At 42.3% G+C, this 17,318-nt stretch overlaps 1 protein-coding gene across 1 annotated transcript in view; it reads right to left on the bottom strand.

Annotated features, from left to right (window-relative positions):
* ryr2a (ryanodine receptor 2a (cardiac)) overlaps positions 1-17,318 on the bottom strand; it is a 58,707-nt gene that overhangs the window by 12,840 nt on the left and 28,549 nt on the right. Inside the window, exons 45-92 of the mRNA XM_055229793.1 lie at positions 15,787-15,932; positions 15,268-15,382; positions 15,049-15,181; positions 14,814-14,917; positions 14,493-14,628; positions 13,206-13,392; positions 12,585-12,693; positions 12,389-12,509; positions 11,869-12,038; positions 11,490-11,710; positions 11,330-11,420; positions 10,946-11,086; positions 10,716-10,879; positions 10,565-10,643; positions 10,394-10,483; positions 10,111-10,264; positions 9,909-9,970; positions 9,753-9,828; positions 9,566-9,689; positions 9,371-9,486; positions 9,200-9,264; positions 8,993-9,114; positions 8,667-8,716; positions 8,265-8,325; positions 7,945-8,183; positions 7,790-7,871; positions 7,584-7,714; positions 7,091-7,218; positions 6,819-7,011; positions 6,663-6,745; positions 6,380-6,537; positions 6,051-6,138; positions 5,872-5,964; positions 5,600-5,770; positions 5,461-5,520; positions 5,255-5,389; positions 5,075-5,187; positions 4,910-5,006; positions 4,726-4,832; positions 4,427-4,478; positions 3,996-4,046; positions 3,799-3,898; positions 3,283-3,362; positions 3,132-3,208; positions 2,940-3,013; positions 704-784; positions 435-523; positions 232-360 (exon numbers count right to left, since the gene is read on the bottom strand). Coding sequence (XP_055085768.1) covers positions 232-360; positions 435-523; positions 704-784; positions 2,940-3,013; positions 3,132-3,208; positions 3,283-3,362; positions 3,799-3,898; positions 3,996-4,046; positions 4,427-4,478; positions 4,726-4,832; positions 4,910-5,006; positions 5,075-5,187; positions 5,255-5,389; positions 5,461-5,520; positions 5,600-5,770; positions 5,872-5,964; positions 6,051-6,138; positions 6,380-6,537; positions 6,663-6,745; positions 6,819-7,011; positions 7,091-7,218; positions 7,584-7,714; positions 7,790-7,871; positions 7,945-8,183; positions 8,265-8,325; positions 8,667-8,716; positions 8,993-9,114; positions 9,200-9,264; positions 9,371-9,486; positions 9,566-9,689; positions 9,753-9,828; positions 9,909-9,970; positions 10,111-10,264; positions 10,394-10,483; positions 10,565-10,643; positions 10,716-10,879; positions 10,946-11,086; positions 11,330-11,420; positions 11,490-11,710; positions 11,869-12,038; positions 12,389-12,509; positions 12,585-12,693; positions 13,206-13,392; positions 14,493-14,628; positions 14,814-14,917; positions 15,049-15,181; positions 15,268-15,382; positions 15,787-15,932 — 5,448 coding nt within the window. The remainder of the gene's footprint in view (positions 1-231; positions 361-434; positions 524-703; positions 785-2,939; positions 3,014-3,131; positions 3,209-3,282; positions 3,363-3,798; positions 3,899-3,995; positions 4,047-4,426; positions 4,479-4,725; positions 4,833-4,909; positions 5,007-5,074; positions 5,188-5,254; positions 5,390-5,460; positions 5,521-5,599; positions 5,771-5,871; positions 5,965-6,050; positions 6,139-6,379; positions 6,538-6,662; positions 6,746-6,818; positions 7,012-7,090; positions 7,219-7,583; positions 7,715-7,789; positions 7,872-7,944; positions 8,184-8,264; positions 8,326-8,666; positions 8,717-8,992; positions 9,115-9,199; positions 9,265-9,370; positions 9,487-9,565; positions 9,690-9,752; positions 9,829-9,908; positions 9,971-10,110; positions 10,265-10,393; positions 10,484-10,564; positions 10,644-10,715; positions 10,880-10,945; positions 11,087-11,329; positions 11,421-11,489; positions 11,711-11,868; positions 12,039-12,388; positions 12,510-12,584; positions 12,694-13,205; positions 13,393-14,492; positions 14,629-14,813; positions 14,918-15,048; positions 15,182-15,267; positions 15,383-15,786; positions 15,933-17,318) is intronic.

Here is a 17,318-nt window from a genome sequence, read left to right as displayed (position 1 = left end):
TTCACGGCAAAAGAAATTTTTATTTTGTCAACTGGACAAATGTTTTTAAGAGTGAATATGTTTTGCCTAAAGGAAAATCTAAGCGGCTTATTCTGCTTTTTCTTTTACAATGGAACCAACTTGGTCAACGGAGGGATTACACAAACAGCATACTGTACTCATAAAAAATATAACTGTGCTTTTGGTTAAGTTAAATAAGTTAGGCCCATTTAAATAAAGCTTGGCATGTACCTGGATATACTCTGTGAGCGTGTTGAAGACTTGTTTCGCAACATTTATGGCTTTGGAGAAGTTTCTCTGGCCCTGCTCATCGATGACATCCTTGCCTGAATAATACCAGTAGAAGTCACTGATGGACTCCTGGGGAGATCAGACACATTTAGAATAACACAGCCACCACACTGCGCAGACCTTCCAGACGTCAGAGGTCAGACCTGGACTCGCAGGAGGTAGTCCACTGTCGAGATGATGATGTTGACAGTCGTATTGTTTCCTGTTTGTGTTCGCAGGTAATTCTGGAAATCTAAAACACACACCTTCTTTAGTGCTGAATATACTAATTTAAGATGACAACTTACTGATTGGATAAAGAGGTATTAAAGGTTGAGATAAGTTTTAGGCCAAAACATGGGTTGACGTAGTATATAAGGAGATGACCTTGAAGCCTAAAATAATGTGGCTGTGGAATAGATTTCTTACAAACCTGAATTGTGTCCTTCACAGAGCAGCTGCAGGAAGCGGAACAGGTCACACGTGAACTGATCATCCTGCATGACCTTCTCTCCTGGAGGTGGAAAACACAGCCAAACAGGCAGACAGAGCCCATGCACAAGCAGGACAGCCAGGGAGGGGGTACAGGAAGATGAGAGTGAACAAGAATTCAGAAGAGATGGGCCAAGTCCAGGAGCACACACTTCCTCAAGAGCAGTGAGAAACTACAGCACTCTGAGAACTCAACAAGCAGCACCAAAGCCACGCTTCCACTGGGCAGAGGGCATGAGCTAGTATGGAGGTCTAATGGCAGTCCACAGAGACAGTTTTCTACTTGAGCATTATGTTTAACAAAAATGAGAATAGTGTTCATAGAGGATAGTAATTGACAGTTGTACAACTGCCAAGCCTACTGTGCTAGCCCAGTCATATCCCCATGGAAGCATGCCTTAATGCTGACTTTTTCTGTAGGAGAAAACTAACAGCTGCAGATAGTTGTAGGGTCTGATAACATGTGGTCTTGACCCAGAAAATGGAGGAGAAAACACGATGAAAGAAAGGTAAGACACCAAAAGGACTGTAATACAGTTAACACACAGTATACAAACAAATGTGCACAGGACGGCAAACAAAGAGAAAGAAGTATCTATCTTACAGTGATAAATCTCACCCTGTGTTGACACTGGGACAGTGAGGTGTCACTAGGGCTCAGCTGCAATGACTACTGCAGTGAAAGTGAATCTACTGTGCAAAATGGGCAAATATAGAAAGGGGCAAACTTATGAAACATGTTTCAAAAAAGGATTTTTGAAACACAAAATGATTTTTGCTATCACTATTCAAGAATTTTACAATTGATGGATGTCCTTAATTTGTAGCAGTAGCACTAAGGGCTGTTTTTGCTGGTGAGGAAACAGGAAGAATTGGAAACCTTTAATGGCACAGGGAGGACATGCAAACTCCACCCACAAACAACCTCCACTGTTCAGGAATGAACCCCAGAACTCATGAGGCAGCACAGCAAACCTCAATGCTAAAAAGAAATGTGCAATCTGAATTTATTGAAGGACTGGTGGACTCACTCTGCGTCTACACATTAGAGCGATTCCCGTCAGTGGTCGTGACCATTAACTAACAGTTGTTTTTTTAGTTGAGATTTTGGGATAGAAAAAAAACTAAAAACTTAGAAAAGTACTTTTGAACAGACAAACACCAACACATGACCAGATCCAGACACAAGAGCTGTGACGGAGCGGAGGAGGACAGAGGGATGACTCCTCTGGGTTAGTATTTTTCCTGTACCAGACGTGCTTTGCATCCTGAGCTGAGTTTGACATGATAAAATATAAGAAGTGCATAATGACCTTTCATACATAAAATGTTATTAAATGTTGTAATAAAGGTTTTAGGATTGAGAGACAGCAGGTTGTCTGGTTGCAAGTTACATTTAATTTTGAAGTAAACCAAAATTGGTAATTTGAAAATAGTGTCAGTGAATATGTGTAAGTGAATGAGTGAGCTTGAATGATGTTTTACTCTCCATATTTTTATACAATTAAAATTAGCCTGTGTTTAGAAGTCATATTGACCTGCTGTATTGATTTGAATACTGTATATGAAAGAAGAAGTACAATAACTTGAAGCCATGTGTACTGCCATGACAGGACTCAGGACTTGAGCACAACTGACATAAACCAGAGAAGAGGAAGAGAGAGACCAACCAATCAACACACAGCAAAATGGCAGAGGCATAATTACCACGCTCATGACTGGTGACTGAGGAAAGTGCCCAAAACAAACATGAGAAAAGAAAGACAACAGAGGAAAGAAAGAGTGTAAGAAACAAAGAACGGTCAGAACCAGGACCAGAGCTGGAGGTCCAGCGCTGGTCGGAGCTCACTATCTGAGTGTTCACAGACGGTGAGGCCCAGGTCTCATTTATAAAGCTCTGCATGACATCATCACTAAATGTCCGCTGCAAGTCCAAAGAGTCATACACAAGAAAATATTCAAACACATGAAAGTGAGTCGATGGCACCAGGAAAAAAGACAATTAAACTAAGCACTCTATGTCACTATCAGTGAACCCCAGATTTAGACGTACTGAAGTTTCACCCAAAAGAATAAGTTAGAGTTATGGACATGGACAACATGAAATTGGGGGCTCATATTGTGGTTCATATGGACAGGTAAGACATTGTCTATAAACAGAATAAAAATGCCGTTACCTGATCCTTCCTCTGTCACCATTCCCAGGCCTTCGGCTTTGTTCTGTCGCTCAAATGCATTTAGGTCCAAAACACTAAAGAAAGTCACAACTGCTGTTAAGTCGTGAACACATACCAGCTAGAAAGCTTATTTTAACACAATAAAAATAGCATTCACATAGTTCTGTCCTAGCATAAGCACATAAGCTCTACCTGCACGACTGCATGAGCCTGGCCAGACTCTGGAAGAAACCCACATCCTTTTTGTCTTTGAGGTAATCCAGCATTTTCTGTGAGAGGGAGAGACAGAAGACTCAGTACACCTGTGAGACCTCAGTCTCAGAAGAGGGATGAAACAGAGTACCTGCTGCACTGTGGAGTTCCCTCCATTCAAAATGGCTATGCCCAGCTTCAGAGTAGAGGCCACCATCAGACCCATCTCACCTGAGGGACCAAGGCATCTCAGCTCAACAAATTTATTTCACACAGACTTCTAAATCCAGGTACATGTGATGTCTGGAGAATCTCAGTGCTCTATTATCTGACTGATTCATTAAAGCACAGTTATAATGTAGCCACAGCTTGTACACACATTCATTTACACAGTTCACAGCCAGATTTACTAACCACTCCAACTAAATTTAAACTCCTTAGGCACTAAATGTTGCTTTGAACAGGATCATTTTTTAATACTTTTCCCCCCTAAAACAGCTCACTACCTCCCAATCCCCTGTGTTCCAGGTCATAATAACACAATAAATACCCCAAAAGCTCTCTCACCACCATCTTTTTATGAAAAATAGTAAGATAGTCTTTAATAAAAAAAAAAAGCCATTCACTTAATGTGAAAGATGTAATGTAATTTAATCAGATCTGTCACCTTTGCTAGCGCTCAGAGTTTGAAGAACCATCTCTGCTGCTCCGCGATCGTGCAGTCGAGCCTGCTGATACAACAGCTTCTGCTTCTCCATTTCCTTCTCCTGTTGCACAGACAAATCACAGACTACTCAGACACCTGTGTGTCTGAGTAGTCTTGGAGGATCATTAGTGCATAGTTCAGACCAAAACAGGACAAACCTCAAAAGTCTTCACCTCTTCACCATCTTCATCCTCTTCATCATGGCAACTCTGAATAGAACCAACAACACATTCAGACATTTTCTAAAGAGTACCCCAAACTAAAGAATTATATAGTAATTACAATAAATAAAATACATGTCAAAGGTTAGAACAGAATTAGCAGAATTTTTTTTTTTTTTTAAAGGCATGTGAGCAGTCCAGTAGATTATTATTCTTTATGATCAGCTCTAATGAAGGGCCAGCTTTTATAACTCCCAAACAGTTTCATAATATTTTTTAGCAATTTATTAATACCAACATATTTTTGTTGATGAAAGAGTTTTTCTTATATTTTGATAAATCTTATATTAAGAAAAAAGGTCAAGATATGGATTTTTAAATATTTAATTTTTCATTTCATAATTGGTATATAGAGGAGGAGCTTGTACCTTAGCCATAATGTCTGCATAAGCCATGTACAGCAGATCCTCATCCAGTTTACTGCAGCCAACACACAAAGTGAGAGATGTCAGAGATTACACTGCACTTTATCTAGAACATTGTCCTGTTCACATCCATTAAAACAAAGAGCAAAATTATTAATTCCCTAACTATGTAAATGAGAACGGCACAGGTTTGGGAGTAAATACATTTGTAAATTTGACTGTGAATCAATAGCATTTAATGTATAGAAAAGTGATAGGAAATTAAATTAACACATGAGAGAGAATGTGTGCAGGGTTTGTACCATTTCTCAGTGAGAGCCGTTCTGCTGAACAGCTGAATGAGCTGGTGCAGAGGATCAATGAGCTTTACTAATTCTTCTTCATCTAATGACTCCTGTTCACCTGGTTTCTGTCAAAACAATTAAGAAAATATTAAATAAGTTTAATGAACCAGAGCACAAAGGACAGTCTGGATTGACTACTTACTGCCAAATCCTCTATGAGTTTATCCTCAAAGTAGTGCTCTTCAGCTTCTATCCAGGACTTCTCGTAGCCCTGCAGGAACAGGTTCACTGCCCGGTGCCTGCACAGACAGCAGTCAGTAGAAACAGTCTTAACTGTTGGTCCACATTGTTGGTGCATGGACTTTACCTTGGTAAGTTGTAGAGAGGTGCCATTCGGAAACATGCCACCACTGCCCTCTTTCTCTGTTTGGAGAGCAGCTTGTGCCACACGGCCTTCTTACTGCGCTGAGGATGCTCCACCTGAGGAGAGAAAGACTGAAGTCATCCATAGCCACACTCACTCTGGAAACAGAAGCTTGAGATAGACCTGGTCCAGATGGAAAAGCACGTGAGCAATGTCCAGGACCCTGTCCACAGTCTTGTCTGGGTCTGAGAGATCCTCACAGTGACTGGGGAGCTCTCGATACAAGGCCCTCTGCCAGCGGATTGCCGGGTCCTCCAGCTATGGGACAAACAATACTGTGAGTATCAGGACGAAGGAATCTGCGATGTTCATGCTATGCCAACACTTACCTTGCCCTGCAGGTGGAGGTTGTTCCTGATGATCTCTCGAACTTCATCCTCTGTGTCCTTCTGTTGATAATGGTCTGACTGGTTAGATGTCTAGACTGAGTGCGCTGGGTAATACTGGGTGCTGTATGTCGAGTTGTACCTGGGTGAAGCGGTTCTTGGCCAGTGCGATCAGCTCCTGTTCCCCTGGAGCACACATGTTGAGCCCCACAGGAAGCAGCCTTTTCAGGGTGGCCACAATCAAACTGGTCTGCATGGTGTAGCGGTCTCCCTTCCTCTTCATCTTCTTCCTTTCCTGGTCTGACACTAAGCCCTAGACAAGGCCAACATAACAGCAGTGAACCACACTGACAGTGCATTATGTTATTGTTATTGTAACATTATTATGTAATTTATTGAGCTCAGATATTTTACCTTGGACATCTTACACTTGGTGTCAGAGATGAGGAACGACATGTTGTTGATTTCATTCTGAACCACAAAGTTTTGCTCCTCTCTCTTGAAGTTCTGCAAAATTAAGAAACAATGCCTGTTGTTTCCCTTTAAAACTATAAAGCTGAATATTAATGAATTAAGTCTAAAATACATCTTACGTGAGATTTGGCCCAAAAAATAAAGACCTCAGCCACCATCCGGAACAACTCCTCAGCATCACCATTTGACTCCTTTAACCACCGTGCCCTGTCACAGTTTACAATCTTTCACTTCTGCCATCCAATAACAAGGTTTACAATATTGAAATAATAATAATGAAGAGTCATAGTTTTTAAGTCATAAAGTGACAAACTGCACAATTGTAAACTTTACATGAGGTCAAAGCAGAGCTGAAAAAACTATATGCAATAACTACGTAAATACAGCAAAGTTGTAATACAAGGAAGACTTGTATTTGAAAAACCCAACCTGTCTCTGTGATCTGTACCTGTTGTAGTCCACAAATCGGATGAGTAGAGGGTAGAAGGCGTACAGGTCCCGCACTAGGATGGTGAACTGATCCATGATAAGCAGCTCAGTCTCAGACATCTCCCCTCTTCCCTCGGCCTTACTGTGCTCCTCATCCAGAAGCACCACTGATGCTTTCTAAGCACAACACACAATCACCAATACACAACACACAATCACCACTGCTGGACGCACTCATCATCTTAAATTATTCTTAAATGTAATGTTAAATATTTTTAAGGCAAAGCAATGCTGCCACTTACTTTTTTGAGTTTGTCCATTAAAGGCAGGAAATGGGTCTTGAGAAGTTCTGGTTGAGCCTTGCTGATGATGGGCTGAGAAAAGACTTTGGGACAGTGGGAGGGGCATGAGCACAGGTCTTTAACCAAACAGATAAATAAGGTTTGAGGACAAAGTACCTGCCAGCCTCTTCATCCAGGCCCCTTCATCGATACCCAGGTTGTTGTAAATGATCTTGAGGATGTTTCCCAGCAGAGCGTTCATGTGCTCAGAGGTGACTGCTGTGCAGCAGCCCTCTGCCCGCTCCGCTGTGTTCTCAGGGCCGTGCTCCCACCAATGGGACATGTAGTTACACAGCATAGGCAGCACCACCTGCAACAGTAACAGAGCTGGCCCTTGCAGCCTGTGTGGGACATGTGAGGGGAACATGTGAAAGGGGAGACGCTCCTACCTCCATGACATGGGGCATCTGCGTGTACCTCATCCCAGACTGTGCCAGCTCAGTGATCTCCTGCAGACACGTGTCCAGGTTTGGGAGGAGCGGACACACTTGACTGACCTGTCCCTGGAGGCCAAGAGCTAAATAAAAAACAAACAAACACATAAGCACAATGTTAGGACTAGAATCTTTATTTTATTATTTTTTTCTGGCTATGCATAATACAGCTCTCATTTTGATAATCAAATCATTTGGTTTCTACTTTAGATTGCACAAAACAGAAGTTAAACACTTTTTATGATGTCCATCATGTTAGGGCTACAACAATATTACAATACCTGTCATGGTAGCCATTAATAGTAATGCTTTCCTGCTGTTCTCACAACGACAAAGAAGTGAGCAGTGCCTAAGAAAGGCTCTTCTTGGGAGAGACGTGTCATCTACTGTTGACTCTCAAGACCCGTAAAATCTTTGTTAGCATGAAATAGTCTGTATATAAACTTACCAGTGCGCTCTTTAGTAGCTCTGCTATTGTAGATGGAAAAGGGGTTGAACTTGTTCAGGTGAGGCTCCAGGAAAGCGACAGGGAATGCAGCAGAGAATGCTGCCAGACACTTTCCTAAAGCAGGACGCTGTCTGAACACAGATATATCAGGATGTTATCAGGCAGAAAACAAGAGTCCACTGAACTACAGCCAGACAGCCACACACCTCTCCACGTAGATGCTTGTGTTGGTGCCCAGCAGGTACAGACTGTTGAGAATTCTATAGCAGGAAACCTGAACATCATCCACTGCAAAAGAAGAGCAGAATCACCTTTATAAATCAGCTGAGACTATGGGACGGGGTATGTGTGAGAAGCATACAGATCAAATCCTCTCCAAAGGCATTCTGCCCGATGTGCTCATACAGGGAGGAGAGCACAGGCAGCAGAGCCACAGTGGTGTAGTTGATGATCTGGGTGACTCCACGGGGCTGCTCTCGGCTGTGGCTGAACTGACCCAGCTGCAGGTTTTCTTGGGTCTTTTCCAGATCCTCAGCAGCATTCACAAAGTAGCACCTGAGGGCCGCTTTTACTGACTCGAGACCAGTCTTCATCACTGTCCTACAACATGCACACACAATCAGAGAATGATAGCGCTACTTCTGTTACCTACAATATACATTCAGAGTCTGTGGGTCTGACCTGGCATCCAGGCTCTGACCAAGGATCTGCAGACAGTTCACAATGGAGCTTGCATTGTTCCCTGTTAAAGAGAGGCAGTTGAATGGGCACAGGGCATGCTGTAAGTTGTGATACTAAAACACAGCATGTCATTATGAGCAAACTAAAACCAACTGTTACAGAAAAAAATAAGACAGAAATAAAAAAATAAATAAACAGAAATCAAAATAATGAAACTTTACAACTGATGTTTTTGAACATGTCTTTAACTGAACTTGGATGTTGAACAGTGATGGTCAAAAATACAACTTTCACCATCACCCCATCAGAAGGAATAGTCACCCGCACGTGCTGTGTGACATAAGCCTCCGCAGAAAACAGAGCACCATGAACACATGCAGGATCACACACAAGTGCCCTTACCAAATAAGGATATCCTGTGTCTGACCAGAACCCCCAGTTTGCAGAAAAGGCTGGACATTTTCAAGAGGAGCATGTAGAAAATGAGAGGAGAAGAATGGGAGAGGGGGTATCAGAGGGTGGCTTAAGGTACTTTATTGTCCCTGTAGGGAAATTTGTCCTCTGCATTTGACCCATTCTTCAATGCCACTGGGGTAACGTGTCAGTAGGAATGGGAGTTATATTCTAAACAAATTTCTTTTGAACATTATTGCACTCAGCTGCTTATGACCGTTTGAAACATCGGACAAAGTGTATGCTGTCAATCCACTTTAAATACTGTTGCTGACCTGGTAACCATCTCCTTCTCCTTGTTGGAGGCGTGTCCACCACTGCTGATTGGATGGATGGCCGTAGACAGGAAGTAGAGCCGATGGTTTTTGAAATACTGATCCAATAAAGGTAGAACTACCTGAGTCCAGAGTCATAAATATGTTTGGTGAGCAAAGACGCTAATTGGTCGGGATAAAATATAAATTGTTTAGTTTTGAGATTACCTTCCCAAAGAATTTGATTTGTTGTTCATGTGGAATCTTCTCTCCTTTTTGTCTTGTTCCTACATCTGACAGAAACATCAGTCATATTTTGATCAAGTAAAATATTCTAAGTACACAAAATAATAAAAATAAACATGAGGAAACATTTGACCCATTTATTGTTGCTCTTACCAAAATCCATCATGTGCTGGTGTGCCTGGTCCACATATGTGATAAGTTGCTGCAGGAAACTGTAGGCAAAGCGCTTCTCAATGGCAGGAGTGTCCAGCTCTGGAGACTTCACTCCCCTAAGTGAGAAATCAAAAATATTCAGACAATGATGTAAATGGAATATTTCTTTGGTATTATCTCAGATGTTCATTTTACCTAGACACAGTGTACCCGTTAATCTGCAAGAACTTGAGGATATCCTGTGCCTTTTCTCTGTCTTTGGCCTTTTCTTTGGCGGTCAGTGTGTCATATGGGACCAAGAGTGGGTGGTTCCCTCCTCCTGTGTGTCAAGACAATAGTCAGTTTAAAACTTAAAAGATTCCTGATGGACTCTACAATGTACCTTTGGCTTCCAGCTCCAGTTTCTTTTTCCTGGCCCAGATATTATGGTAGTTCTCAGCAAGCAGCTCTGCCATGGACTGAAGACATGTATGGAAGCATGTGATGGTGTTACTAAGCCACTCAAGTGCACTATAAGTATGTAATGTAGAGTGTTTACCTGCATATCTCTGGACAGTGTTACGTTGCTCATATCAATAGGCCTCGGGATGAAAGTTGGACCTCCTTCAAACGATAACTGTGAAGGGCAAACATATATTTCAGGGCAGCATCATGCATTATGTATACATCGTCTTCTGAGTCAAAGTTTCCCAGAGCAGTTCTGAACTTTAAATCCTCTCATGTAAAAGAGGGCACAGCACTGACCCCTGCACTGACCTGGCTGACCTGAGAGGTCCTCCTGGACTTGCTGTTGAGACTGGCTGGGTCTGGCTCTTTAATGCGTTCAATGCTCCAGCCCCAGGAGAGCATGGTCTTCAGAGACTCAGTGACAGGCCAGCGGTACGCCTCCCTGTCCTGCACACAGATGCACACAGCATCAGGGACATGGTTGACCATGTACACACACACACGTACAAGCATGCACACACACACCTGTACACCCCCACGCGTGCACACTCACACACACACACACACAAAGTGTACCTTCTCAGAGAGGCTTTTGTAAGGCTTCAGTAAGGGGTGTGTTTTGGAGATTTCACAGATTTGATCTCCATGGAACCAGCCAATGGAAAACTTGAACAAATATACAGACAAAACAAGTATTATTGTTGATTTAGATAATATGCTATATAAAATGGTCAACTCTGTCCTCACCTTTTCTGTGCACCACTTCTCGTGGTTGTGTTCTGCATATCGTGTAATGAAACAGTCTAGTTTCTCAGGCACAGTAACACTGTGGACAAATTATTACAATTCCGATAATAGACTATATTCAGGACACACAACCTTCTTTTATTCAATTTACCTAGTGGTGTCTGCAGGCTGAGGAGTGAAGTTCCCCTCTGAGTCCATGGAAGACTGTTTTTCCATCAAAGTCATGTAGTTGGACTCCATATAGTCTGGAGGGAGCGCCCCTGCCACAGCGCTGAGGCAGGGCAGTGCCAGCTTAAATAGCTCCTGCTCGTACGGCTGCACATAAATACCACACTGTGAACACTGCGTCTGAATCACTTCAACTGTGTAACTATGACTCACCTTACGTGACAGAGCATCAAAGATCCCCCAGAAAAGTTTCCTTGAGAGGTGCAGCTCCTCGTCTGACGCTGCCCCGAAGCTGCCCCAGCCTCCGGATAGACAATAGTACTTCCAGCAGCGCTCGTAGTGGTTGGTCAGTAGCTGAAAGAGACAGCCACTCACAGAGTTATAACACACATTGTTTTGCAGAATTACATTTGCAGTTTTTGTCATAAATCCATCTGGGTTTTTGAGTAGCAGTAATCTTGTTAAAGAAACAGCAAACTGACAATGTGAAAACACTGAATGGAATTGAATATAAAAAACAAATTGCAAGGTGTGTATAACACATTCATATAGGCCAATGTTGCTTTAGGCCAGTATAATAAGGCATGGATTCCTTACCTTTAAAGGCATCTTGGTGTGTTCATTGAGAAGAGGGACATCAAACACTAGCCTCCTTAGTAGATGCTGCATCATAGAAGGCCTCAGCTTTCTACACAAGAGGGTCACAGTTAGACACAGCTCCTTGGAGAGATAGATGACAATCTGAGATTTAACTTACCCGCACACAGAGAGCAGACACTCCTCGATGGCATCGCGTTGAGCCTTAGTCAGGCAGCAGCCTCTGGACAGGCGGTACACGGTGTGGAGTAGGGAGTCAATCAAGGAGGCAAATGGCTCAGTGCCCGCAAAGAGTGGAGCACATTTAGTCAACAGGGGCAAAACGGCTGTGCAGAGGTACCGGTTCAGAGCCAGCGCCATGTCTGTAGCACTGAGAGCCACCTGGCACAGAGAAGCAAGCACAATATGTTTCGATTCATTCTAATATTTGTAGTTCTTTGGCTACCACAACTTTTCAATCTCGTTGTTCATTCATATGCAGTAAATGCACCAATCTGCCCAAGTTCAATAATACTTGATTTGTGAAAATATGGTCTTACAGTATCTAGAGATGCTGCAGCTCTCAGATCAGGTAAAAACCCAATCTCTAGTAAGTGCAGGAGGAAGTTCTGGTCTTCAATCCCATAGACTCGGTCCAGGAACAGCACCATGGCCGCTTTGTGGTCCGGACAGAAGCCAGCCGACATGTCAGGCTCCAAAACTACACCATCTGTCAACATGTGAAAATCATGTTGGTATCACTTTATAATAACTAGACTTTTGATAACCATAATAAAGTATGAACACTGAAGACTTAGTTCATTATGAATTAAGTCAACAAATAGTTTATTAAGATTGGTTAAAATTTGAACCGCAACTCTACCGCAACTAATCCCTAGATTAAGTAGTTACTAACCCTAAATCAGTCTTTATAAACTATTTATTCATTATGAATTGAGTCCTTGTTCATGCTTTATTAAGGGTAATTAGGTTTAACATTATAAAGTGGAACCAATACATAATTCACATCTCACCCAGTCACGGACCAGCTAACACTATACTCTAATCCTAATGGCTGACCTTTGGTGAGGCTGGGCATGGAGAAGGGAATGCTGATGACCCCCACCAGGTCCTCGATGGGAATGAGAGAGCGCAGGATGGCTCTGATCCGAATTGCTTCACCTTTGCCTGCATGGATCAGCTGAATGAGAAAAAAGCAAAACAAAGTGAATGTGGGGAATGTAGATTCTGGTACTGTGTGTATGCAGTTTCTCACATGCATCTCAGGGGCGCAGCGGCCCAGCAAGTCGATCAAGGCTGAGTAGAAGGTCATGATGGCGTTTCCCATGTGGATAGTGTCATCCTCCTCGTCCTCTATCAGATCACTGCAGTACACACACACACACACACACAATAATTTATATTCCAGTAGTCCACTTATATTTTCTCTAGGTTTTATATTTAGTATATTGCTGCAAATTCTACAGAAGTTCACTGTCTGTTCAGGACCAAATTACTGAGAGGTTCGTGGTCATTAGAAACAGGGTTTCCTTAAATACCGGTCTCCTACACTTTGATTTCTTATTCATTTTTTCATAGATTTGGAAGAATAAAACTATATTAAAATCTGAAAGCTCAGGGTTAATCAGCTATGTGGTAAGTAATGACCACAACAGTTTAAACTCTTAATACTTGAATGTTTCAAAAAGTCTATGGGGTAAAATGAAGGGGAAATGTACTTCTAGAACTGCAGTGGGCTTCGAAGTGGGCAGGACTGTTGAGATCCATATACGTGATTATTCCTAACAATGTAGACAGTATTGTTGTGGAGGGTTTAATTTAGTAAATTACAACATTATAAACTGGCTTGTAAAACTATAAGAACAAGATATCTTACAGCATGCGATTACTCTCCGATGTGGGGGAGGGGCCATCTCTGCAGGGATCCTGAGAAATCCTAATGGCTTCCTCCATAGCCGACAACAGACCATCTCCCCCTTCTCCTCGGAGAGCTGGGCCAAAACACTCAGGTCTGCGGATCAGCAGTCTCACCACCACATTAGCGTTTTCTTCAACACTTTCCCCTGCACAAAAACTTCTTGCTATTAAGGTCAAGATAAATACAATATTGATTTATCATTCGATGTCTGACAGAAGAACAATATTTTTAAGGCTCAGTATTCATCATATGTATATTTTCTTGGCACAACTGGGAATTTGTGTTCTTATTTTGATGTAGCACATAGCCTATATCACATGTGTCAAACTCAAGGCCCGGGGGCCAAATGCGGCCCGCCACGTCATTTTATGTGGCCTGCGAGAAGGTAAATTAAAAGGCATGACTGTCATTTTACAATAAGTCTATACTGCTTTAATGTTTGCACTGACAAACTAATGAGATTTTCCCAGCAAGTGGAACGGAGAAATATTTGCAAATAATCATCACAAAATGTTCATGAAGAGGAAAATTGTTGGCATGGAAGGAAGTTTGGAGGAAGAAAGGTGAAGGCAAATACAAGTTTGTGCTTTGAGGATAAAAAACGGTATGTTTTTTGTGTTATGAGGCAGGGTCGGTACAATCTACGTCTACATTTTGACACCAACCATAGAGCTAAGTATGCAAAAGTTAGTCTTCAAGAAAAACAACAAATTGTCCAATAATTAAAAGGCTGTAAAAGGCCGTAGTTGAAGCAGAGCTAAAGGTCTGTGAGCAGGTGTGTCCCGACCAGATACACACTGACAAAATGTCAGTTTATCACAGAAACAGTTATTTAACAAGTTAAAAAGTAATTACGTTTATTTTACATGACATTCGGTTACATTTAGTGATATTTACACTGCCACACAGTTACATCTGGCCCTTGATGGCGGCCATTTTACTGATGTGGCCCTCTGTGAAAATGAGTTTGATGCCCCTGGCCTATATAGTAACATTCAAGTTGTAGATTTCAGAAAAATTCTAAATACTAAAGTGTTTCTTTGTTCCATGGGTTCACTTTGAAAAAAATTCACTGGATAATCCTGCGTTAGTGTTATTGTGTCAGTATAAAATTGTTTTTATATTATCGTTTATCATTCTTTTTTTCTGTAGCAATATATTGCACTTCAAAATGTATTATTGTAATAGGCATATTTACATTCTTCAACGACCAAAATCAAAGTAATATGATGCTTAAAATTTTACCATTGCAAAATACAGCAAAACGCAAGAAGTCCAAGTAGCGCTCTCCCTCCACAGGATTCCAGCCAATGTCGGGGTAACCTTTACGCACCAGCATTGCACAACTCTGCAAGCCACAGCCAGCCAGGTAACGCACAACCTGGACCAAGACATATACATAATGAGTCATGTTCATTCTGTCTTTTTTTCACAATACATTGTTCATTCACTCCACACACTTGACCATCATAAGCTATTACTGCCCTGGGAATCTATGACAACACTGCCTCTCCAGTCACCATTAATGTCTCACATACCACATTCATACTATTTTTCGTCCTTTACCTTTTCCAAGTCTGGTTCCCTCAAGGCCAAAGCAAGCTCATTGTTATCCATAACAGAGGCCGCTGCCACATCAAGAGGAGTTGAACCACGCATAGAAGGTGATGCTGAGAAAACAATATAATATAAGATGTACCATAGATGGTGGTTTATTGTATCACTACAGAAAATATAATTCAAAATCATACAAGGATTGTCAAACGCCACATTAACATCAGGGGAGCAGAGCAATGCCTACCTAGCCCCACGCTGCTGTTTTCCAGGAGGTAACTGAGGTGATCAAACATCGCCTTCTGGTTCTGGCGGCTGATTCGACAGAAGTAACAGAGAAATCGACAACAGTTGGCCACCATTTTGGGGAAGGTAATTTCCTGTATGACATATTCACAGAGAAAGATGGTGTAAGTATTTAGAGAGAACAATAATTACACAAACAAATGAGGAGAAGAATGGATACCTTGGAGTCTCCTCCGCTCAGGACATTGACCATGACCTCCATAACAGTCTCATGCATGCCCAGCGCTCTCATCAGATTTGGGTGCTGGTAGAACACCTTGTTGTTCATGATGTCACTGCACAGATGGCAAAAATCTTAGTGTGATGAAGGTGAATTTCTTGGAACCAGTATATTTTTTATGAAATATGCTGTTAATCTTGAATTTGGCCATTGTTCTCAAAGTCAGTGATTTACTTGTTTATTTTTTTCCAGCAGGTCAACATCAGTCATGTGTCTCTATGAGTAGATTATAATTTAAACAAGATGAGGTAGGCCATTCATACCGTTTTAGATGTTATTAGTATATACTATTATTTGCACTATGCATTTTATACACAAGGTCTCTTATTGCACCTTACATAGAGAGAAAAGCAAGTTACAGCAATAATAATCTTGTTAAGGAGTCTACAACATATCATGGTTAAAATGAGGCCTCTACACTACTCATCTAGGATACATAATGACATAATAAGCACTCACCCAAGTCCTCGAATCATAAGTTTCTCCTCTTCTCGTCCCATGCGCACACTCAACAGCGAGCGAATCTGACCCAGAGCAGCCAAGAGGGTTATGGTGTCCTCTATTGACACTGAGTTTATGGTGTAGGTCTTAGGAAGAGCACGGACCTGACAACATCACATTTGGTCAGTATTACCCAAGATATGACAGCAATTATATATATATATATATATACACACACACATACATATAGGCTGTGGAAAAGCACCCTTGAGGCCAATGGCAAGACCATCAAATATATACCAAGGAAATGCATTGTCCCCACTGCTGTTCTGCATAGGTCTGAACCCCCTCAGGCAAATCATCAACAACACTGGCGATGGATATTGACTCAGGAATGGGGCTACCATCAGTCACCTTCTCTACATAGATGACATCAAGCTGTACGCTAAGAATGAGTGAGACACTGACTCACTGATCCACACCACCAGGATCTACAGCATAGCACTTCGGGCTTGAGAAGTGTAGCCGGATGGTGACAAAGAGAGGGAAGGTAGTCCACACAGAAGAGGTCTCCCTCCCAGAAGGAACAATAGCAGACATTGAGGACAGTTACAAGTACCTTGGTATCCCATAAGCAAATGGCAACCTAGAAGAGGAAACAAGGAAAGCAGCCATGGCCAAATACCTCAGACGAGTAAGGCAAGTCCTAAGGACTCAGCTCAATGGCAAGAACAAGACCCAGGCAATAAACAGCTACGCCCTGCCAGTAATCAGATACCCAGCAGGAATCATAAGCTGGCCAAAGGAGGAGCTATAGACCACAGATATGAAGACCCAAAAGCTCCTGACCATGCATGGTGGGTTCCATCCCAAATCCAGTACTCTGTACACAAGCCGTAAGGAAGGAGGCCAAGGACTAGTGAGTGTGAAATCTGCAGTCCAAGATGAAACATTCAAGATCCATAAGTACGTCAAGGACAAGGCCCCAACAGATAACGTGCTCAGTGAATGTCTCACACAGTGAAATGCAGAGGAAGAGGTGCTGGAGGAACCATCATGAGAGGACAAGCCCCTGCACGGGATGTATCATCGGAACATAACTGAAATGGCTGATATCAGGGAATCCTACCAATGGCTTGACAGAGCTGGTCTGGAGGACAGCACAAAGGTACTCCTTGCTACACAGCGAGGATGGCCTCTAGAGCGATAGAGGCCCAGATCTACCACACCAGACAAGACCCAAGGTGTAGGCTGTGCAAAGAGGCCCCTGAGACAATCCAGCACATAACTGCAGGGTGTAAGATGCTGGCAGGGAAAGCATACATAACCAAGTGGTGGACATAGTGTACAGAAACATCTGTGCAGAGTACAGACTGGAGACTCCAAGGTCAAGGTGGGAAACACCTCCAGTGGTACTGGAGAATGATTGAGCCAAGATCCTGTGAGACTTCCAGATACAGACTGACAGAATGTTGATGGCAAACCAACTGGACATTGCGGCGGTGGATAAACAGAGCAAAGCTGTTGTGGTGGACATCAGGAAAAAGGAA

Source organism: Periophthalmus magnuspinnatus, chromosome 19, assembly GCF_009829125.3.
Source record: "Periophthalmus magnuspinnatus isolate fPerMag1 chromosome 19, fPerMag1.2.pri, whole genome shotgun sequence".
Lineage (NCBI taxonomy): Eukaryota > Metazoa > Chordata > Actinopteri > Gobiiformes > Gobiidae > Periophthalmus > Periophthalmus magnuspinnatus.
The sequence above is the reverse complement of the archived record's forward strand: the minus strand, read 5'-3'. Positions and strand labels throughout refer to the sequence as shown.